Below are 23,274 nucleotides of genomic sequence, written 5' to 3'. Positions count from 1 at the left end.
AAAGGCCATGGAGAAAAGGACCACGATGTCCTGTGGATGCTCACTGGGGGAAGGAAATGACTGCCCGGACCAGATGATTTGGGTGGGCAAGGTCATGAGCACACCCCTCCCTGAAACTAGCTGGCACAGGCGGGCTCCCAGAGCGAGGGCTGCAGCTGCCCCCTGGGGCTAATGGGAAGGAGAGGCAGCCCCTCCTTGTGATGCCTGCTCCTGGGGGAGCTACTGAACCTCCATCTCCCGATCAGCCTCTGGCTGATCACCTCCAGTTAATAGCTGGAGCAGTTCACAAAGGTTAGTTAACTTGCCCCAGGTAACCCAGCCTGAAAGGGACAGGACCACTCGCTTTCGCTCACCTCCTGCTTCTTTGAGCCCCTGAGCCATCAGTTCCAGGAAGGGAGACACCATGTCCGTCTTGTTTGCCACCGTTTCCCCAGGGCCTCACTCAACACCTGGCTCCCAGCTCGTGCTCAACAGATGACCGACAAGGAAATGAAGGAATGCCTCCCAATTCCTACTCATTCTTTACAAGTGGTCTGCGGCACCACCTCCTTCAGGAAGCCTTCCCTGACCTCACCCCTTGCTAGTCTCACTGGCTGCCCCTTCTCTGGGCTCCCACAGCTTACTGCCACCCCAACATACCACACTCCGTCTCCGACGACCACAGAGCCTGGAGTGGACCTCTGTAGATTGATTTCCCCTCCTGTCCTTCTTGATGTTCTGTGGCGTCAGAGCCCACCCTGTCTCCCTCTGTCATTGCTGCCACAGTGCTTGGTCCCACCGCAATCTCCAGGGGTGGACAGGAGACATGGGCCCCGGCAATTGCGCAGGTGCCGCTCCGAGGCCGTAGTGATCGGCTCACGGATGGTCATGTGACCCAAGGCAGGCCAATCTGTGAAGAAGGCTCACTTCCAGTCTTTGGTGGAAATGGTTGGGAAAGAGTTTTGTCCTGCCGGCCTTGACACCGTCAGGAGGGCAACCTGGAGCCGCTATGCGCCACCAGATGAGTGCGCTGGCCGGAATGAAGCCAACGCAGAAGCAAGCTGAACTGAGGTGTGTGGGGATGAGCTCTAAACTCTTACCTAGAGCTGTATCTCTGGAGTTTTCATCGCCACAAGCCAACTGACACCCCTCTTGTCTCTGACCAGTGAGATTTGTGTTCTGATGCCCTCAATGGACACAGTCTCTGAAAGGAAGGGCTGGATCTTTTCATCTTGATTCCTTTGGTGCTTGGCACAACATGCACGGCATGCAGTAGGCACTCAATGAATGTTCACCCAACAGATCTTTCTGGCCCCAAAGCCCACACGATATCCACTCTCATTGCTTGCCTGCACACAGAGGTCATGGGGCCGCAGGAAAGAATGTGTGTGCCCTGCTGGCCCCGGGAGCAGGTGACTGGCCCTTCTTCAGGTGAAGAGAGCTCCCAGCAGCCCTTAAATGAAGAAAGACCTGAGGGACCTTTAGCCAGAGTGCACATACCACATTCATGATTCAGTGGAAATAACCTCTTCCTCCTGACACTGAGCTGAAAAAAGAAGTTGGAGAGAGGAATGGACATTCCAGGAGCCCTGGTGCCCTAATATGGATGCTTTCGTGTACCTGTCAGAGCACAGAAGGGACTGGTGAGGACTCCCTGCTCTCTCTGCAGTAGCTGGGCAGGGCTGGGAAGACCCCCGGACTTGGAGTTAAGACATCAGGGATCTACTCTCAGCTCTGTCACTGATCAGCTCTGTGACCCTGGACAAGTCACTTTCCCTCTCTGAACTTGCTTCTGCCATCTGTAAAGTGGGATTATAATAACATCTACCCTGCAGGGGGTTGTGCAATAAACGGTTGCCGTGTCTGGGAAAGTGCTCTGTGGGTGGTGAGGCCCTGGCCGGAGGGTGAGGCGCCATTCCTTACAGGTCTCTTGTTGTGCCCCTCCCCCACCTCCTGCCGGGGCTGCTGCCGCGCTCTATTACACCTCCTCTGTCTCTCACCTCTCTGTCATGGCCACCTGCTCCAGCATGGCAGAGCCTGTGTTGGCCTTCCAGTTTCCAGAGATGGAGGTTCTCCTGTATCAGAAAAATAACACCGAGGGCATTAGGACCCCTGTTGCTGCTCTGCCCTTCCTTCTTTGCTTTGGCTGCTAGGAGGCTCCAATTCAAATATATGGCTCACATTCTGGCAGGTATTGTTAGGGACACATCTGGCCCCCAGATGTGTCCTATTGGCCTGTTTTTTATTTTCCTTTATGCTGATTGTCTTATTTACTTGTTGGATCTTATGTATTTTTTTCTAGGCTGCCTTTGAAATCCAAAGATTATTATTTTTTTAATTTAAATTCAATTAGCCAATGTATAGTACATCATTAGTTTCAGAGGCAGAGTTCAGTGATTCATCAGTTGCATATAACACCCAGTGCTCATCACATCATGTGCCCTCCTTAATGCTTGTCAACCACTTACCCCATTCCCCTACCCACCTCCCCTCCAGCAACCCTCAGTTTGTTTCCTAGAGTTAAGAGTCTCTCATGGTTTGTCTCCCTCTCTGATTTCTTTCCATTCCATTTTCCCCTCTCTTCCCCTGTGATCCTCTGCACTGTTTCTTATATTCCACATATGAGTGAAACCATTTGATAATTCTTTCTCTGATTGACTTATTTTGCTCAGCATAATACCTTCCAGTTCCATCCATGTCGATGTAAATGTTAGGTATTCATCCTTTCTGATGGCTGAATAATATTCCATTGTGTATATATACCACATCTTCTTTATCCATTCATCTGTCGATGGACATCTTGGCTCCTTCCACAATTTGGCTATTGTGGACATTGCTGCTATAAAGATGGGGGTGCAGATGCCTCTAAAGATTAAATTTAAAACATGTCTACACCATCAGAGGAAATCCCCCAAACCTTGGCCTCTTGTTTTTGAAAAGAAGAACTAAGGTAGTAGAGCTGTTAGTGATTCTGGAATTTCTTGAGGGCTCCAAAATGTAGGAAAAGTGATCCATGGAGAGAACTGATCACTATTTCATGGTGAAGGGCAGGAAGGCCTCCTGGCCTCAATACCCTCTCTGTTTGCCTTTTCTGCTCCAGCAACACCAACCTCCCTTGCGGTCTCCAGTGCCATGGCTTTTTCCTAGGTCGAGGCTTCTAGATACATTCTTCCCTTTGCCTGATCCAGTCTTTGTCTCCATCTTTGCCTCCCTAAGGACTACTCATCCTTCATGTTTCATATGAGATGTGACTTCCCAACAGCCCACCTCCCCCAACAAGAGTAAATGCCCCTAAACCAATATTTAGTCATGCTAATCTCACCTGGAATCACCACTTTAGTGTCCAGTCTTCCCCGAGGGCCGGGGACATGTCTGACTCACCCCTGGGCCCCCCAGTGTCCAGTGGGACCTGGCATGTAGTAGGTACCCAGTAACTAAGTCCTGGGTAAGGGACTGTGTATATTGGGGAAAACTCAAGATGAATTGATCTCCAGTGGCCTATCTGGACTCAGCAAAGACTGAATGAGTGTAAGCAAAGAGTCGGAGGTAAAGCTTTGTGTTTTATGGCTGAGGGAAAGCATGTGGTTGAGATGAAAGGGGAATGTGGGAGGAGGAATTGCTAGACAAATGTATCCTTCTAAAACAGAAAAGAAGATGCATTTGATGACAAGAGATGATGAGAATTGCTGATGGACAACAGGGGCTAGAATTGCCAAGGGGTGCAGTGACATTGATAAGCGCTATGTCTGTTCAGTTCAGCCCGACTTGATTCAATTCAATTCGGCAAACACTCACTGGGCCGCTCTATGTCCTGGGTACTAGGCTTGTCTTGGTGACCCTATCCTAAGGCTGCTTACTACCTGGAAGGGTGCACCAGTTTAAAACCACAGTAGAGGCATGGTAAGGTTAGCAGCGTACCCGAGTAGTGAAGAGCTCGGGGAAAGCAGCAGAGAAACCAGAGTCACTCAACACAAGCCCAGAAGTTAACCACTGAATGTGCCTTGGAGGGTGGGAGGGTTGGTATAGTGGGATCCGCATGGTGGCAAGAGAAGGGAAGAACTGACTTGAGTCAGACAGATGCAAGGCTGAATCTTGGTTCCAGCATCTTCTGGCTGTACAACCATGGACACCATCTTGGAGTCTTTATTTTTTCCATTGGTAAACTGGGAATGATCTCCATCCATATATATTGCGTGGACTAAAGGAAATATTCCCATAAATGTTTTAGTCCAATGGGCACTGCCATTATTTGTCAGTCAGTGGAGACAAGAAAAGAAGGCATCGCAATGCCAGAAGCAGCAGGAACACAAGCCAGATTGCTGTCCTGCCAAGAAAGTAACAATGGTGAGAGTTGCTGTTCGATGGGTGCTTTCTCTGTCTGAGACATGGGTCAGAGAACCTAATGAGAGAGATATTACCATTATTACCATTCCCACTGAGCGGCAGAAGCCATCAATCCATATCTGAGGAACCCCATGCTCTTAACCATGACTCTCCATGGCAGAGCCTGTCACAGGCTGGGGGAAAAGACTCATTTGGCCGAAATGTGATGCAACTGCTTGAATGTAGGATAGAATGTAGACTGTGCCAGAAGAGTCGACCTATATTGCAAATGTATGATGTCGACCTCCTTGCTGAAGAGGGTGGGGGTGGGTGGTAAGGTGTGAACCCACGTAAGCTTGGACGAGAGTGGAGGCTGTCTGACTAACTATAAGGGGAGCTGTACCTGAGCACTGCACTGCAGTGGGTAAAGCTCTTTCCCACAGGGCCCCACGTTCATGGTTCTGCAGTTGGACTGGGACTGAACACATAAGTAAATGAATGGCGGCTGGTAGGAGCCAGGATTTTCCCTGTTGGAGTGTGAAGTTATAGATAAGCAATCTGGGAAGGCAGAAATGAATCACGTGGTACTAGAGGAAAGTCGGAGACGTCAATATGAGCCCTCTTTAGCTCTAGATAGAGCTGGATATATATAGAAATAATTACAGATTTGTGTGCATGCATGGGTTAAGGTACACCCATGTATTTCCTAGCTCCGTCTGCTGAGAAGCCCGAGTAACAATGACATCCCAGTAGCAACAAGCACAGAGGCCTGAGTGCAGGGCAGGAAGTGGGCCAGAAAGGAGGTTGAATGGTCGGGGGCGGGGGGGGGGGGCGCGGAGAGGATGCTCTACACTGAGGTCTGACACGAACCCGCTCCCTCGGACAGGGGCCAAGCCAGGGTCCAGGAAAAGTCATAACTAATGACAAACTGGAGCTGCCAGGGCACAAAGGCTCAGCATAAAGAATGCGGCAATGAGCTAATCTTCAAGAAGAGAAACTAGGACAAGGTTTCGTCAATGTCAAGTGGAAACGTGAACAATGAGGAGAGGAGGGAAATGATATCATGACGGATGGTGGAGACCTAAGGAATGCACTGGAGTGCTGCACTGGAATGTTCCCCAACTCAGAGGGGGCAGGGAAGAGCCGATCTTATCCCCGTGAGGGCATCTGAGAGTAGAGACAGGTCTGGCCTGGCTCATGGGTGGCAGAGAGTAATTGGCAAGACAGGGCAGAAGTCTTCCTTGAGAACTGGCTCTATCCCTTTCCTGGGAATCTTTCCTTAGAGGTCAAGTCTAAGGAAAGTCTGCCTTTCAACTTGAAAGAAGAGGTCTGCCTCTTCGCCAGCTCCCCAGGCAATGGCAGAGTGAAGTAGTTGTAGTGAAGACCGTGGGGCCCTCAAAGCCTAAAAGGACCATCTGGCCCTTTATGGAAAAAGTCTGCTGAGCCCTAGTCTAGGCAATGCAGGTAGAGCAGAAGCAACCCAAGATAATGCACAAATGGATGTGTCTGGCTGTGGTCAATAAAACTTTATTTACAGAAACGGGGCAGCTGGATTTAGCCTGTGGGCAGTGGTTTGCTGACCCTGACCTAGAGCACAAGCTCCACTGTGCAAAAGCATGCAGAGAGATTTCCAACTGTCCCGAGCCCGCCATGGCAGCCCTCGGATGGGGAGCTGTGCACACAGCCAGGGCTCTAGGAACGCTTGGCAACTGGGCACTGTTTAGCTCTCTGGGGTCTTGTCATTTCAAGGGGAACCAACAACAACATTCCAAAGTGAGACACAGAGAGGCCTTGGAGCAGATAAGCCCTCCCACCTTTTTAAGAAGTCCCGTTCTCACGACCACAGCCGCTCGAGTGTGAGTCATCCTCTGCCAGAACCACCCTTGGGCTGAATGTATGTGTTGGATTTTCTGGCATTCATTCTTCTTCCCTTTGTCACAGCACCTCTATTCCCCCTGGGGGCTGACCCCACCCATATTGCATATCATCTTGGTGGGACTCTCCATACTGGTCTTCTGCCCTTCTCCAACCAGTAAGCCTGTGATCCAAGTTGGGTTAATTCGCACTGTTTCCATGGAATCACAACCTTGAGTTAAGCACTGAAAATGACTCGGGCAGATTCATTTTCCAATGGGGGTGCCACGAAGATTGTCTGTTGCTCTGACCACCCAGATTCCTGCAGCTGCCTTGGATTCTAATAGTTCTGAAACTGACAGTTGAGTGGTTTTGTTTTTAGGGTTTCTGATCATTCATGCCTTTCTAATAAATTCCCTTTTGAAAACTCCATCAAAGCAGTTAGGTGTGGTTTCTGTTGCTTGCAGCTGGAGAAATCTGATGTCATCTCCTAATTGGTCTTACTAGTTCCAGAGAAACCCCTCTGCCGCCCATGGCCCCAGAGCTAGCTTTTTATAAATGCAGGTCAGATCATGCCACTTTTCTGCTCAGGAGAGAACAGAACAGAGCCCCAAACCCTCAGCAAGGCATTCAAGGCCCTCCTTGATTTGTCCCCAAGTTTCTCTTTCAGCCTAGTCTCCTATGGTATATATCCATATATACTTGAAGTCCCCCCAAATATGCCAAGTATCTTTCTTCTTCTGGGAGAAGCAGCTCTCTTTGGGTAGACAGATTTCTACCCTGGGATAAGCTGTGAGAAAGCATCAGCACTTAGCCATACTGACCAGAGAAGAAGGGCAGTAAGTGGACATAAAGGGAGAATAATGATGTGCTGAAGGGTCTCTACCCTGTGGTGGAGGAGACAGGGCTGGACATACATCTCTAATGGATGTTCCTCCTACACTCTCCTCCCACCCTCCCGCCCAGCAACCCAGGCCCTGCCCAGGGACTCACATGTAAGCCTTGTAGTTGGATCCGATTTTCTGGATGCGGATGTCGTACTTGGAGTCAATGAAGGCCTCAGTGGTGGCATAGGTTTTGGCCATAGCCACCATGCTGGTGATGTCCTGGTAGTCATGCTGGTTTTCTACTTTGATCTGTGTGGGAGGGTCAGGGGGTGAGTACCAGCCAGCCAGCGTTCATGGAGCACCTACCCAATGCCTGGACCCAGCGTTCTATATATAGAGAGACCTTGAGGAAGTCACCTGCCTAGCAGGGGAGACAGACATAGGAAACAAGTCATTCCACTATGTACCTGTAGATGAGGAAGGGCTTGTCAAGAGAATCTTTACAGAACAGGTGAACTCTGAACAGGGTTTGGAAGAATAAGTACACTTACTAGAAATAAGTACAATTTTCAGCAGGGGCATTTCTCTGGAGGATGGAAGGGATGGGCAAAGCAGAGGCTGGAGGAGCCACATGGGGACGTGGATGGGGAATACCCAAGTGGTTCAGACTGGCTGATGGGGCTGGAGGTTGAGGGATGGCTAAAGTGGGTTGTCAAGGAACAGACCTTGAGGGACCTCAATCACTTTGGTAAGGGGCTAGAATTTTAGCCTGAAGGCTCTGGAAAATCACTGGAAGAAGTGGAGGAGTTTAAACAAGAAAGTAGCCTAATTTGTGTTTTAGAAGAATCCCTCGTGCACTGGGTGTTATCTGTAACTAATGAATCATTGAACACTACATCGAAAACTAATGATACACTATATGTTGGCTAATTGAATTAAAAAAATCCCAAATCCCTCAAGTAGTTGCATGGTGGGTTGCATGGTGGGTTGAATGTGACATGGGGTAGAGACCAGTTGGAAAAAAGGGAGTATATGTGTGTGTGGTATGTATGTGTTGGGTGTGTGCATGTGGGTTGTATGTATGTGCAGTTTGTGGGGGGACATGTGTGTGGTGGTGGGGACTACATGTGTGTGGCATATGTTATATGTGTGGTGTGTTATATGTGGTGCTTGTGTGTGTAAGCAGTGTGTGTGTGCATGCGTACACGTGCATATACACTGGACAAGGCTGGTTGTGCTCAACCCAAGGCTGGGGGAGAAACTCACATTGTTTCCTGGGCTGAGGCCAGGAACGTGAAGTGGTAACTTGGGGTCAAGGACAGGTCCCAGGAGAACTTCCAAGGCCAAATGCAGGGGACGAGGCCAAGGCTCTGTGACCATGAGCTCAAGACAGAACACAAGCTGACTGCCATCAGCTGTGGCCAGCTGGGAGTGCTGCCCCCTCCCCTGTCACCCTCACCTGGACGGCAGAGGCGTCTGATGTTGGGCCAGAGGCCCAGACCCCCTGGAGGGGTTTGCAGGTGCCTACAGCTTGTGCGGGAGGCTCTCCGGTGCTTACAATCTCTCCTAGCCCTCTCCTGTCTCCCTCGGAGCCTCACCAGTGCCCTGACCACCCCAACCCTGTGGGATGATGCACACCCACAACCTCACAGCTTACAAAGAAGCTTCACAGCTCTCTCAGGGGACACAAAACAAGATTGTGGGGCAGGCAGTGTGGGCATTATTATGGTCATTTAACAGATGCAGAAACATATTTCTTGCCCTGTCCAAGGCCATATGGCAGCTAAGCGCGGAACTGGGAAGGAAGCTCAGGACTCTAAGAGCACAGCTGTTCTCCAAACCATCTGCAGGGTATTTACAAGTGCACACCTGCTGTTCCACCCTAACAGATGGGAAGCAATGATGGGGAGTGAGGCTTGGCACACCTTCTCTCTTCTTGGCTCTCTCAGAGTCCCTGCCTCTCAGAGATGACGCTGAGTACCACTTTGTGGAGAAAATAAGAGTGACCAAGCAAGAGTTCCCTATTTGTCATCCCTTTCCAAGCTCACCAGCTTTCCTGCTTTGTCTTCCAGGTGGCCGTGCGCCCCCTCCCACTCATGGCTGAACTTGCCCTTTGTTCTAGGTCTTCCAAGACTGACTGCTCACTGCCCCCTTCTGCTTCAGGAATAGGACCGTTAAGTTTTATCTGGCATCTAGTCTCTCAGCTAAAGATTGCTTTGTTCCAGTCTCCCTCCTAGGTAGATGCGGCCAAGTCTCAGAATCTGGTCAATGAACATGGGAGTGGATGTGCTGTGGGCAACCTCTGGGTGGTGCCTTTACCACAAAGGGAATCTTCCCAGTCTCTTTCCCCTTTTCCACCTGACTGGGTTCTCGGACCACAGGATGGAAGCCATATGTTGAGGATGGCTGAATAATAAGGTGGATGGAACCTGGATTCCCAACACCATGGAATCCCCAGTCCACCCTTGACTGTGCATGTTTGGACACTTACATGAGAAAGAAATGGACTTTAATCTTGTTTAAGTCACTGTTATTTTGGTCTTCGTTAAAACAGTCAAACTATACTTCTGCCTTGTATTTTTCGTCTTTTGCTCTCTGTTGATTCTTTATCCTTTGGGGCAACGTGATCATGGGCCCTCCATTCTCCTCAAATTGTTCCTGCTTTTCAATATCCCAGGTACTCCCTGCTCTTTGTCTCTACCTCCTCATTTCCCACTCACCCCTAAACCCACTGTCTTCGAATGTCGCTTCCCACCACTCCACTGAAACTGATTTGGCAAAGATCACCTGTTACCTCCTCACTGGCAAATACAATTAGCGTTCTTTAAGATTGGCATCCTGTTTGGCATTCCATGACATCTGAAATTGCTGAGCTGTTTGAAACTTGGTTTCTACACCACTACTCTCTTCTGGTTCTCTTTTTTTCCTGCCAACTTCCTCACTTTATTGCCTCCCCCTTCCTCCAACTTCCCCTCTAATGATCAGAGTGCTTCATCTTCAGCCCATGTTTGGGGTCCAGTGGAGAGACTTAGAGTTACCAAAATGAAAGAATGGGTGGTGGTGTGGGGGAAGCTTGCAGGGACAGCTTGTCTAATTCAGTTTTGTCCCTGGGTGGCTCTGGAAAGGACCAGAACTTCTTCTGCACCTCAGTTTCCTAGATAGCACAGCATACATAGCAGGATGTCTTGGACACTTCCAGCTTTCCACAACGTCCATTCTCTTCTATAGTCATGAAGCACCCCGATCTGGGGGCAAGTGACCTCCCAGAGAATAAATATCACGCTTCCCCATCTCCCGGGCCCCTGTGTGTGCCCATGTGACCATGTTTTCTGTTTCTGTGAGCAGAAGTGGAGTCCAAACTTCTAGGCCTACTATTAAAGGGAAGGGGAGGCTTTTGCTCTTCTTGCTAGCTGGGGTGTGGACCATCTTTGACCTTGTGGCCGAAGAACAACACCCCAGGAATTCATGATCAACAAGATGGAAGGGGTCTGGGTCCTTAAAACCAAGGAAGTTCCGTGCGAGCCCTGGGCTGCTTTTGCCCAGACCACTGTGTGTGAGAGAAGGTCCTGGCTTATTTAAGCCCCCTTAGGTCTTTTGTTACACAGCTGAACTTTGTCCTAGTTATTATAGGAGCCCTAAGTAAATATCTGTTGAATGCATCATGCATGCGTTCATCTCTTCACAGAATAGACAAAAGAGAGCAAAGAGAGAGAGTGTAGACATAGAGGTTTAATGAATTAATTAGTATTAATTAGTGGTCAGCCCAACCTCTCCTTGTGCACCTTTTCTGGGTAGTAGTTTGGGGTGGGAGTGCTCATCCTGCCCTCGCCAGGAGTGAGGATATAATCCTGGTTTCTTGTATACGGACTCTTCTAAAACCCCAGGACAAGCCCTGGCCTATGTTCCTGGCAATTTTAAGTTCTTTTCCTTACAGGGAGCCTTCAAATTGTGCACGTCTGGGCCCTGTAAAACCCAGCTCCACCGATGTCTTCCTCCCATTAGATGGTCAGCTTCTTGAGAACAGATAACGTGTCTCCCTCACAAGTCCTAACACAGGTGCCTGGCGCAGATGCGCCCAACACGTTTGTTGGATTGAATTTAAGAAGACTGGATAAAGATCCACTCGTAACTTGGGAGGGGGCAGGGGAATGGGAGGAAGACTACAGCAGGAGTTTGGGAAAAGGCAAAGAAAATGTGTCTCCGGAAAACTTGTGTTTTCCAAGGTGAATTTTTCTGCAACTGCTCAGACTGGATTCTGCACTCTGGGAGGTTTATCTTTCTATTGTGAGAACCCGATCAAATCTGGAACTTCGGAGAAGCAGGCAGGGGGCCTGGGGCCGGGTGTGGTGGGTGTTGGAGGGGACTCTGGCATGGTCCTCAGGCAAAAAGGATAGGAGGGGTCAGAGAGCACTGGGGCCAGGCAGCCACAGGGATGAAGTGGCTGCTGGCCTGGGGAGGGAGTCTTGGCTCTCTGCTTTATTTACTAGCTGGAAACCCCTCCAAATGTTCACAGAGACAAGCTGAAAACAGGAAGCCCTGAATGAGCTGTGATTCAAGATTACCCATTTGCTGCTCTGGGGACCTGCAATGGGGTCACCATGGACTCCCTGACTCCGAAGCCTCACTCCCACGTCCCTGCCTCCCTCTCCTCTCCTCTCCCTTCCCTGTCTCTTCTCTTCTTCTCTCCCTTTCTCTGCCTTCCTTGTCTTCTCTCCCTCTCCCCTACACTGCTCTGCCTGCTCTTGTGTATTTGTGCGCACGCGTGTGCTTCGTCCTGAGGGTGAGCAAGGTGGGAGCATGGAGACAGAGGGTGGAAAGGGAGAGAAGTGGGAGAGAGGGGTCAGGGCGCAGTTCTGAATCTCCCTGATGGGATTCACCTCAGAGGCCTCCTATTCCAGCCTGAGATCGGAGAGTCATCTTCTCCACCTTTGGTAGACTGTCTTCATTTGTTTGAACACCTCCCAGAACAGGGAGCTCACTACTGGACAGGGAAGTTAATTTCCCTTTGGGGAACTTGTTCTGCTGTATATTACACCCAGAGTGAATGAACGGTCCCAGTTATCGATCACGAAAGGGAATTCTCAGCCCTCAGCCTTGTGTCTGTTCTTCACACACTTGAGGAGAACCAGCCAGGTATGCCTAAGTCACTCTCTTCCTTAACCCACCCTAACATGAGCAGTTTCCGGACCCTTTACCACCTTGAAATGCTCTCATTTGACAATCTCCTCAACTATCTGGTGCCCAGAATCACACCTGGCTCCAGATGTGGTTTCACCAGCCGAGATTGGAGAAAACTGTCACCTCCCTCCACGTGGAATACATCTGGCAGACTCCTGCCTCAGAGCCTTTGCACTTGCTGTTCCTTGCTTGCGTGGCCCACGCCCTCACTTCATTCAGGTCTCTGTTCAGAGCGGTCTTCCCTGACCCCCAGATGTGCCTCGACTCCTACCTGGCACTCCTCATCCACCATACCCCGCTTAATTTTTCTCCTTGGCACTCCCACCCCCCCACTTCACACCATTATTTATTTGTTTGTCATCTCTCTTCCTTACCATTCTATTAGAATGGAGGCTTTGCAAGATCACTGCAGGATTTCAAGCACTGAAAACAGCATTCAAGGGGCAACAAGCACCCAACAGATTTGGTTAATGATTGAATAAATATATCTAAGTGTTGCCAGGTATGTACTGAGTGCCCATTATTATCCAGATAATTACTGTTTTTCCAGATACTGTGCTGGAGGCTGAAGATGCAATAGGGAAAAAGATATTTATGATTTTAATCCAAATGGAGCTTTGAGCCTATTCATTACTTGCCCCTATTAATGCGGTTTAATACAATGGTAGTTTTTCTAAGATCCATATGGAGCTTGCTCTAAGCTAATGTCTCCAGGTCATTTTGAAACACAAGATCCTGATAATTCAGGTCTTTCCATGCATGGACCTGAGTGGCTTTCAATCCCAGAGCAGGACTTTACATTTCCCCCTGTAAATGCAAAAGCTCTCATGTGTTCATCTGTCCCTTCAGCCTCCGATACTGACTCTGTCATCTAACCTGTTAACTACCCCTCTCAGCTGTATGTCAATCATGATTTCGACACCCCTGTCCTGTACCTAATTCCAGCTGTTTGACCTGATTTAAGTCACTTCTCTTAAGTTTTAGTTTCCTTATCTGTTACATGAGATAACAACTGCCTTGTAGGATTTATTATGATTTTTAAAAAAGATTTTATTTATTTATTTATTTATTTATTTATTTATTTATTTATTTATTTTAGAGAGAGGGAGAGAGCTTTGCACAAGTGAGCAGGGGAGAGGGGCAGAGGGAGAGGGAGACAGAGAATCTCAGGCAGACTCCCTGCTAAGCATGGAGCCCGACCCGTGGGGCTCGAGCTCACCACCCTGAGATCATGACCTGAGCCGAAATCAAGAGTTGGATGCTTAACCAACTGAGCCACCCAGATGCCCCAGAGGATGATGATTTTTAAATGAAATTATAATGAATGTCAAAGTACCTACTTAGCACAGTGTCCGGCACCTAGTAGGTACTCCGTAAGAGTTGGTTCTCCTTAATTAAATAATTGTTGTAATTCTTTGTTGACACTGAGCCATCAATAAACACTTTTTATACAGGTATTTGCATAATTATTCATCCAGCTGCAGTATCTACCTCCTGGATAATCATCCCCAAGTTAATGAGGAGAAGTTCTTTTTTAGGTTGATTACAGCTAATTAATGCAGAAGGAGTAGAAGAGCTAGGACATCATCCTTCTGCAACGATCCCCCTAAAGCAATAACAGATCCAGGCAACAGTGATCGGTACAAGACCCTTGGGAAAGGCTGATGGGGAACTTCCCAACGTGTGGATCAGGCAGATGACACCTGAACTCACAGATCGCTCTTAAATCCCCAAAAGACAGTCAGAGATGACTTACGTCTACAGATGTGCAAGGGAAACACCCACTACCAACTGGAAAGTATTCTTGCCAAAACCCAGAACCTGAGTCACCTCAAGTCTCTAGAGTCAGCCACCAGGTTATAGAACGTATAGGCAATAAGAGAACACCGTGGATCTGTACTCAGTCAAATTCAAACTGTAGAAAATTCTACAGGAAAATGACACTTTTTCCCCTTCTAACAAATAAGTGTCAAACCAACCAACCACAGGAAAAGGAACTGTTAAATATCAAAAGAGACTCGTGTCATACCAACCATGTCAGGTATGAAGGGCTTGTTTGGATACAATGAGAATAAACCAATTAACAGGAGACTATTGAACACTGACTATATATTAGATGATATGAAAGAATTATTACTAATTTTTTTGTATCCTATGTTAAAGGAAAGAAAAGGAGTCCTTATGTATTACAAATACATACTAAAATATTTATAGGTGAAATTATGTGATATCTGAGATTTGCTTTAAAATAATCTGGGGATCCAGAGACAGAAAGTAGATAAGGGGTTGCCAGGAGCTGAGGTGAAAGGAGAATGCAGAATGACTTCTGCTGGGTATGGGGTGATAAACATGTCTTGGATTATATACTGGTGATGGCTCCACCTTGTGAATATACTTGAAAAACCACTGAATTGTGCACTTTAGAAGGGTAAATTTTATAGAATGAGAATATTTCATCCTAAAAAATGAAAAATTATCCAATGGTGTTTGAGAGGAAGTGTGGAGGAGTATGTAGAACAAAACCGACCATCAGTGAATAATGGTTGAAGTTGGGTGATTGTTACATGGGGATACACTTTACCATTTTCTCTTCTGTTGTGTATATTTTAAAATTTCCATAATAAAAGGTTTAAAAAAAGCAGGACTAAAAGAGAAAGACAAATAAAAGTGAGAATGTAAAACTGTGCTTCAAATGAGTTTAAACGCCCACACGGTAATATCTGGCTGGGGGTGACCCCATTTGGGCGTATTCATTCTTTTTTTTTGTTTTTTGAGAGAGAATGTACACGGGCATGATAGGGAGAGGGCCAAAGGGAGAGGAAGAGAGAGAGAATCTCAAGTAGACTCCCCACTGAGTGTGGAGCCTGATTCGGGGCTCAATCTCACAAAGCTGAGATCATGACCTGAGCTGAAATCAAGAGTCAGACACTTAACCAACTGAGCCACTCAGGTGCCCCACAACCATTCTTGGAATTAAAATCTATGTGACATCTCCTGGGCTCTTCTTATAGAGGACACTGATGTGTAACAAATGCCAACAATGCTTCCTGATGTTTCATGTTTCTTGTAATACCCCTTAGTGTAGGCTCATATACTTGTGTCATCTCCTTTTTTTTGTTTTTAAAGATTTTATTTATTTATTTGACAGAGAGAGAGAGAGAGCACAAGCAGGGGGAGCGGCAGATGGAGGCAGAGGGAGAAGCAGACTCCTTACTGAGCAGGGAGGCCAATACGGGGCTCGATCCCAGGACCCCAGGATCATGACCTGAGCCGAAGGCAGACACTTAACCAACTGAGCCACCCAGCACCCCTTGTGTCATCTCATTAAGTTGTGAAGAAAGCAGTTTTGCAGATGGCCAATAAATGCAATCCAGTGATCACTTTGATCCATTTGTTATAGTTTATTTTTTATTTGAAAAACCAGTACATACACACACAGCAAAATAAATAAATAAATAAACAAACAAACAAATAAATAAATAAATAAAATAAAATCTGGGAAAAAATAAGTATGTCTTTTACTCTAAACCCCAAGCCCCCTGGTAAAAGTATTCTTTGTACTCTTCTGGAAATATTCTATGAATATCATATTGTAAGAGGATGTAAAATGAGTCTCTTCTTGTCTGTGATGGTTAATTTTATGTGTCAAATTGGCTGGGTCCTGGTGCTCAGATATTTGGTCAAATGTTATTCTGGATGTTTCTGTGAGGGGGTTTTGGTTGAGATTTACATTTAAATCTGGACTTTTGAGTAAAGCAGATTGCCCTCCATAATCTGAGTGGGCTTCACCCAATCAGTTGAAGGCCTGAATAGATCAAAATTCAGCATCTTCAGCCTACCGGCCCACCTTGCAGATTTGGGACTTACCTGACCCCCGATACTCATGTGAGCCAATTCCCTATAATAAGCCTCTTTATCTCCCTCTATACACTTCCTATTGCTTCTATTTCTTTAAACAACCCGGACAAATGCACTGCTTTGGTGACAGCTGAAGCAAGAAGACAAAGGTGCCACCTTCCAAAGTAAGCTGTGACAGAAACCACTGTGGCCAAGAACAGGCAGACTCACCCACACTGCTATAACAAGGTTGGCTGGCTGGAGATTCGAGATTCTGAGGTGATGATTTCTTTGGACAAGTTGGGCCAGCGGCTACTCCTCTTGCTACATCTGGTAAGAGTATCAGCGGGATGAGACTGATGGGTGTCTGAGCAGCAAGGCAGAGCTTAGCTGATGTGCTCCCAGGCCACCTGCAGCTCAGCACCCCACACTTTGATCTCTCCAGGCTAAGAATGTGAGCGCTTCCTATAAACCACAGGTGGGCTGTGTGGGAGAGACATCAGCCTCGAGCCATTTAAAATCCCTCATGGAGGGAGCAGTGGCTGAAGGGCCACCCCCTTGGTCCAAGCCACCATCATCTCTCTTTGGACCACTGCAATCATCTTCTTTTAAAATTCCTCTTGCCCAAGCCAAACCTCAGACTGATTTCCTTAGCATCTCTGGGGGTGTGGGCCAAGGCATCAGTATCTTTAGAAGCTCCCCCAGGCAGCTGTGTGCAGCCCAGGTCGAAAAGCATGACCCTGTGTGATCTGGGTCCTGCTTACCTCTCTTTCTCACTCAGCCAAACATGTCCCTGCCTCACTGCCTCTGGACTTGCTATTCCCTCTGCTTGGAACAATTTTCCTGAATACTTTCCCATGGCCCACTTCTTCAGGTCTCAGCCCTGATGACCCCTTAGTGGAGGCTTTTCCAACACCCGATATAAAGTAGCTATCCTTCCGTGCCCACTCTGGGAAGTCTCTACTGAATTACCTTGGTTTATTATTATTACTTCTTTTCCTACCATCTTTGACTATCGGAAATTACTTATCTGCTAATGTACTTGCTGTCTCTGTCCTCCACAAAAACGTAAGCCAACAAGACCAGGGCCTCTGCGTCTTGCTAGAGAGACAATAAAATGGTGTTTAAGAATGTAAGCTCAAATCCCAGCTCTGTCACCTATGAGCTGTGTGACCTTGGGGGAAGTTACTTAGCCTCTCTGTGTCTCACTTTCCCTATCAGAAAAATGTTGGGTAACTTGGTGTTGTAAAGTAGCCACTCCATATCAAATGTGGATAACTTGTGGGGTTATTGTCAAATGTCATTGGATTGTTGTCGAGCATTAGATGAGATACTACATGTAAGTGGTCTGAAAGAAGGCTTGGCTCATCACAAGCATTCGGTAAATGTTAACTGTTCCGATTATTGTCATCCCCTCCTATGCCCTGAACACCCAGTATAGTGCTTGGCACACAGGAGGAACTCAGTAAATATTCGCTGAAAGAGTGAACGAAGGGCCCAGTCGTGGTAAGAGCTGAGTGCAGAGAGTCTAGGCAGTAGGGAAAAGCAGGTGCAATGGCCCTGAGGCTCATGGTACTTACAGAAAAGAGACTCACAAACAACAGATAATTGAGCCTTAACACCTTCTCGTGGAAGCTGAGGGCTAATAGTATTTCATGCTTGAACGGGGGCAACCCTATCTCCCTATACAGGTGAACACAGAGAATGGGGCCAAGATCCTTCCCAGAAAATGGCCTGGAATAAACCGGATACAGAAACCACGAGCGACTGAGGTCCACTGCCCTATTTCAATAAAGCCTAGGAAACATTTCAGGCGAATGTGACCAGCGGCTCACCCCGGCCGCATGCATCTCCGTCAAGTTCCCATAGAAGGCCCAGTGTGGAGCATGCTCTTTCCTGGCACGATGGCCCAGACAAACTTGTTTTTTCCAAACAAAGATAGCAAGCTGCATGAGGCAATTTACTGAACCAGGTTATTTACGAATAAGCTAAAAGCTGGGAGGACAGCTACCAACAATGGTAACTGTAGCTTCAGAGCACTCGCTCTGTGGTCTTTCTGGCAGGAATCAGCTCGCAGAGCCAGCTGGAGATTCAGCCACTCCTAGCTTGAGATATGGCCCACAAATGGATGCTTGTTTTTCTGTTTTTATAACAGGAAGGCGTGCATCCAGCTCATTCCAGAGCCGTATTCGCTCATTAAGAAACAAGTTAGATGGGGTGAAGAGGGATGGGCTGCATCTCTGTTTTCCCTCCCAGTAAATTTTTTTACCAGTCTTGCAGCTCCTAGACTCTCGAGGCAGGACTAAGTATAGGTGTTTTGTGTATGTCCTTAATGTCAAGCCATGCTTACAGTGGAGTTCAGAATTAATTTCTGAGGTCAGCATCAAAAGCCTGAAAGAGGTAAGTGGGAGTTGCTCTAACCAAATGAAGAAGTTTCCAGACTTTCTTGGGTTCATGGCTTCCATCTTAGGAATTATTTCATGGCTTTCTAGGCCAAGAGAAACACCAAGCAGTTTCATTTATTAAGCACTTAGAGCAAAATAGCTTACGAAGTACTTATGTCCTAACAACTTGGTAATTGAAAAAAATACGCATCATGTTTTTACTTCCTTTAAAATAGCTACAATTACTTATTAGTGCGATATGTGTGCGTTCGTTGGGCACTGCACATATTCCCGAACCTTGGAACCAGATCGGACACCATCACCCTCGTTTCCTGTTCCACTGATTTTCACAGGGGTACTTGCTTAATTTTTAGTGCAACCACCACCCAAAACCCAGCTTTGCAAAGATGTGACGTCACTGAAAGGAACATGTTGTAATGTGATGTTGAAACTGCGAACTACCTCGTTTAGCAATTTGCATGGTGTCTGACAGATGTCTAGAATTTGCCGTTCCCTTGAAAATTCAAAATACACCATGCTGCCCCCAGGGCATCCAAATGCAGGGTTTGGGAACCGTGGGCCTAATGTTATTACTTTTGGCATCCTCCCGGGCAGTAAAGAACACACATCTCTGGTGCAATAGCCCTGGCGAAAAGCCTGCCTACTCCTCATGGAAAACGGAGGTCTGAGAAAGCCATGGGCTGGAAATCTCCAAAGAACCAGTCTATACTTCAAACCAGGCCACACTTTAGGAAAATTAAAAGGATATTATACTTTTTAAGATGGTGTAGTGGTTTGAAAGGACCATGTTCTTAGTGCAAGGGTGGTTTAGAGTCAGCTTGGTATTTAGAAGAGTCCTTAGGGGCGCCTGGGTGGCTCAGTCGGTGAAGCGTATGCCCTCGGCTTGGGTCCTGGGATCGAGCCCCGCATCGGGCACCCTGCTCTGTGGGGAGTCTGCTTCTCCCCTTGCTTGCACTCTCTCTCTCTCTCTCTCTCTGACAAATAAATAAAATCGTTAAAAAAAGAGTCCTTAAACATACCTGAAATAAAATAAAATAAAATGTCATCCACGGGCTGGATGAAACAGATAATGAAGGCCCAGTCGCCATCATTGAGGAGCTCACAGCCCATGGAAGAGACAGATATAGGGACAGACCGTCCAACAGGGGGCTGCCCTCCATGAGCGGCAGAGGGAACCTGAGGCCTGCGGGGTGGATGGGGCAGGCAAAGGTTCCCAGATGAGGGGATGGAGTCCACCCAACTCCCTTTGTAATGATCTTGGAGAGAAGGATGAGTTTAAATTCAAAGTTCTGTCTTCTTTCTGAAATGGCAATATACAATTCATAGTCAGATTGCTATGGAGTTTTACTTATCTCAATATTTTCACACATTTTTTCAAGAGTTCTTATCTGTTTTTTAATGAGCACGAACTCTGTGCCAGGAACAGTACCACACAGGTTACATATAGTATCTCATTTAAGCTGGAAAAACAACCCTACAGGCTTCTGGCTACGGTGTAGCCACACAAGCCCTGTTTCTGTAAACCACTAGAAGACCAGAAAAGCTTTACAAGGCAACCATTCAAGGCAGTGGGAGCAGGCCCTGGAAGGCTGTGAGCTGTCAGGGAAGGGAAATTCAGAAGGTGCGCCCCATGTTCTCCTGGCCCCTTTCCCTGCCACATCTGTCACTCTGCGCTGGCTTGTGACACTCGAACACAGGGTCTCCTGCACTTCCTAAACACTTCCTGCCTCAGGGCTTTTGCATATGCTATTCTGTCTCCCCAGAAGCTTCTTCCCTCGTATGGCTCACGTGGCTGGCTCGCTGCCATTCTTCTCATCCTTGTCTCAAAAGCACTGCCTCAGTTTCTCTGATAGTTCCACCGTGTGGTTTTCTCTTTTAACAGCGTGTTCTTACTTTTTTTATAATTGGGTATTATCTGCTCATTTATACACTATCTGCCTCTCCTACTAGCTCGTGACTGCTATACCTAGTGCCTAACCCAGCATCTGGCATGTAGCAGGTGCTCAATAAAGAGCTCTTGATGAAAGAAGGAAGGGGGTGCCTGCGTGGCTCAGTCAGTTAAGGGCCTGACTCTTGATTTTGGCTCAGGTCACAATCTCAGGGTCTTGGGATTGAGTCCCATGTGGGGCTCCATGCTCAGCTCGGAGTCTGCTTGTCTCTCTTCCTATGTTCTTCTCCCTGCCCATGTGTACGCTCTCTCTTTCTCTCTCTCAAATAAATAAATAAAAATAAAATCTTAGGGACGCCTGGGTGGCTCAGTCGGTTAAGTGGCTGCCTTCGGTCCGGGTCATGATCCCAGGGTCCTGGGATCGAGTGCCACATCGGGCTCCTTGCTCAGCAGGGAGCCTGCTTCTCCCTCTCTCTCCCTCTGCTTGTGCTCTCTCTGTCAAATAAATAAAAAAAAAATCTTAAAAAAAATAAAATCGTAAAAGAAAAAGAAGGAAGGAAGGACACATCAGATTGTCCCCTCCCCTTCCTAGGGGGAGGTGGGGAATGGGGACTTAAGAGGGAAATGGAGAGATAGGGAATGCCTCCTCTCCTTTTACAAAAGTTATTGAAACATGTTCATGAAGGATTTGGGACTTGAAGACAACCCATGTCCACTGTGTATCCTCCCAGTAACCTTGAGAGGGAGATGCTCTCTTCCTCATTTCGCAGATGAGGCTCAGAGAAGTGAACAACTTGTCCGAGATCCCCCAGCCAGTCAGTGGAGGAATGGAGACTCACATCCAGGCCTGTGAGTTCAGAGCCCTGGGATCTGTTCATGACACTGCCCTGCCCTGTTTAATGGCAAAGGATTGAAGCGACTTTTCTCTTTTCCTACTTTTTGTTCTTCCCACTTACCCTTGTCTGGCCCTTTTTCAAGCTCTACTGACAGATGGACTTGCGCTGGCCAAGCGCAGTTTCTGAGAGCACAATGGGGCAGGTGCCTGGTCTCTTCCTGGAAGGACCCAGGGAGGGCGAGCTCTACCAGCTAAACTCCACAGCCGAGGTATCCCCCAGCTGGAATCATGGCCCTGATGATTCAACCCAAGGGCCCCTTGGCCAGGGCAGCCCATGCCAGGGGACCCCGGTGTGGCTGAGGCTCAGGGCTGAGTCACAGGGCAGGCTGCCAGCACCTGAATCACCTGCTCCACCTCTGGCTGGAAAGAAGAGGCTGGGGGGCTGGGGTTGGGCACTGGGCTGGGACCGTGTGTCTCATCCTGTGAATACATAATAACGATGACTGTAAGTAACAACAATGATGGGCAACGACAGCTACATTTAATGACTGCTTTTTATGTGCCAGGTGCTATTCTAACAACCATAGATGAATTCACTTAGTCTTCATTACAATCCCATGCAGTAAGTACAATTGTTTTTTCCTATTTCACACATGATAAAAGCATGGCCCAGCAAGGTTAGGTAATTGGCTGCAGGGCCCAGGGCTGGCACATGGAACAGATGAGATCTAACCAAGATCTGTCTGATTCCAAAGGCCAGCCATTCATTTGACAAGTGTTTATGGAGCCCTTACCACAAGCCAGGCACTGTTGTAGGCACTGGGGATACAATGGCGGGGTTGGGTGAGAAATTAATAGACAAATCCATGACATCTTAGGTGGAGACAAGTGTTATGGGGACAATAAAGGTGGGCAGAGCTACGGGAGGTTAGGGTGCGGATGTTATTTCACACAGATTTTTTGGAGTCCTCCCTAATAAGGTGGCATTGAGCAGAGAGACCTAAAGGAGATGAAGGAACGAGTCCCAGCGTTCCCCCGGACACAGAAGAGCAAACGCTGAGACTGTGTGTACTTGACGAGTCACAGGGAGGCAGGTGTGCTCATAGCCAAGCAAGCTGAGGCCAGAGTGGGGGCGGAGGTCAGGGCAGTGGGGAAGGGATGCAAGTCACGTAGGGTGTCACAGGCAACAGGAGGACTTCTGTTTTTACTTGAATGACATGGGGAGCCAGGGACGGTTTTGGGTAGGGAAATGACATGATCTGACTTATGGTTTAAAAGGATCACTTTGCTATGAGGAGACCAGAACAAGGGCTAAAAAGGCAAGAGACCTCTGAAAAGCTTGTTTAACACTATAGGTGAGTGATGACAGTGACTCAAACCAGGGTGGTAGATTCTAGAATGGGTTTGAAGGCAGAGTGGAAAGGATTTGCTGATGTGTAGGATGCCAGAAAAATGCAGGCTGGAAGAATGCAGACCATTCCCAGAGCAGACCCCAATAAACACCCTGGATAAAATCCCTACCTCAGATTCTACCCACCATCCATTTTCCCACTTCCTCCATCCTAATAGAACTCCAACACTTTTAGGTTTCTACCCTCTCCACCCAGCCATGGGCTTCAGCAGAACTCACCCAACTCCCAACACAAAAGGTAGATACTGATTACCTCAAGTCACTCAGAACACAGCACTCCTCTCTCTGGGGCCTGGGGACGGACACGCGAATAAATGGTCCCAATCAGATGCAAGAGAACATCTTACTCCATGACGGATGTGAGCAGGGAAGCATGAAGCATATAACCCAGAATGCCACAGGCAGCCTGCACAGCACAGGGGAAATGTCTAAGAATGAAGCTGAGCCTGAGGCCAGCCCGCAGAGACAGAAGGAGCCTAGGACCTTGACGACTTCACCAAGATGCTAATCCCCAGGTCTTCAGAGTGTTTCAGCCAGATTGAGGTGGAATTTTCTGTTACTTGCAGCCAAAATGATCCTGATACAGGGTGGATGCATTTGCTGGCTACTGGCCACCGAAACTTGTTTTCCTGGCTCATGGGTGTGTCGGCGGGAAAGTATTCTTACTGAGGCTCTTGTCTGAGGCAGAAGTTTTCACTCTGAAGGGACCTAGGGCCCCTGAGTCCTTTTCTTCACAG

General features: G+C 47.8%; 1 protein-coding gene across 1 annotated transcript in view; it reads right to left on the bottom strand.

The window, feature by feature from the left end:
- Nucleotides 1-23,274, bottom strand: part of SYN3 (synapsin III) — a 447,314-nt gene that overhangs the window by 21,695 nt on the left and 402,345 nt on the right. The window contains exons 8-9 of the mRNA XM_027595572.2: nt 7,150-7,292; nt 1,980-2,054 (exon numbers count right to left, since the gene is read on the bottom strand). Of these exons, the coding sequence (XP_027451373.1) occupies nt 1,980-2,054; nt 7,150-7,292 (218 nt within the window). The remainder of the gene's footprint in view (nt 1-1,979; nt 2,055-7,149; nt 7,293-23,274) is intronic.

This window comes from Zalophus californianus, chromosome 9, assembly GCF_009762305.2.
Source record: "Zalophus californianus isolate mZalCal1 chromosome 9, mZalCal1.pri.v2, whole genome shotgun sequence".
Taxonomy (NCBI): domain Eukaryota; kingdom Metazoa; phylum Chordata; class Mammalia; order Carnivora; family Otariidae; genus Zalophus; species Zalophus californianus.
The sequence above is the reverse complement of the archived record's forward strand: the minus strand, read 5'-3'. Positions and strand labels throughout refer to the sequence as shown.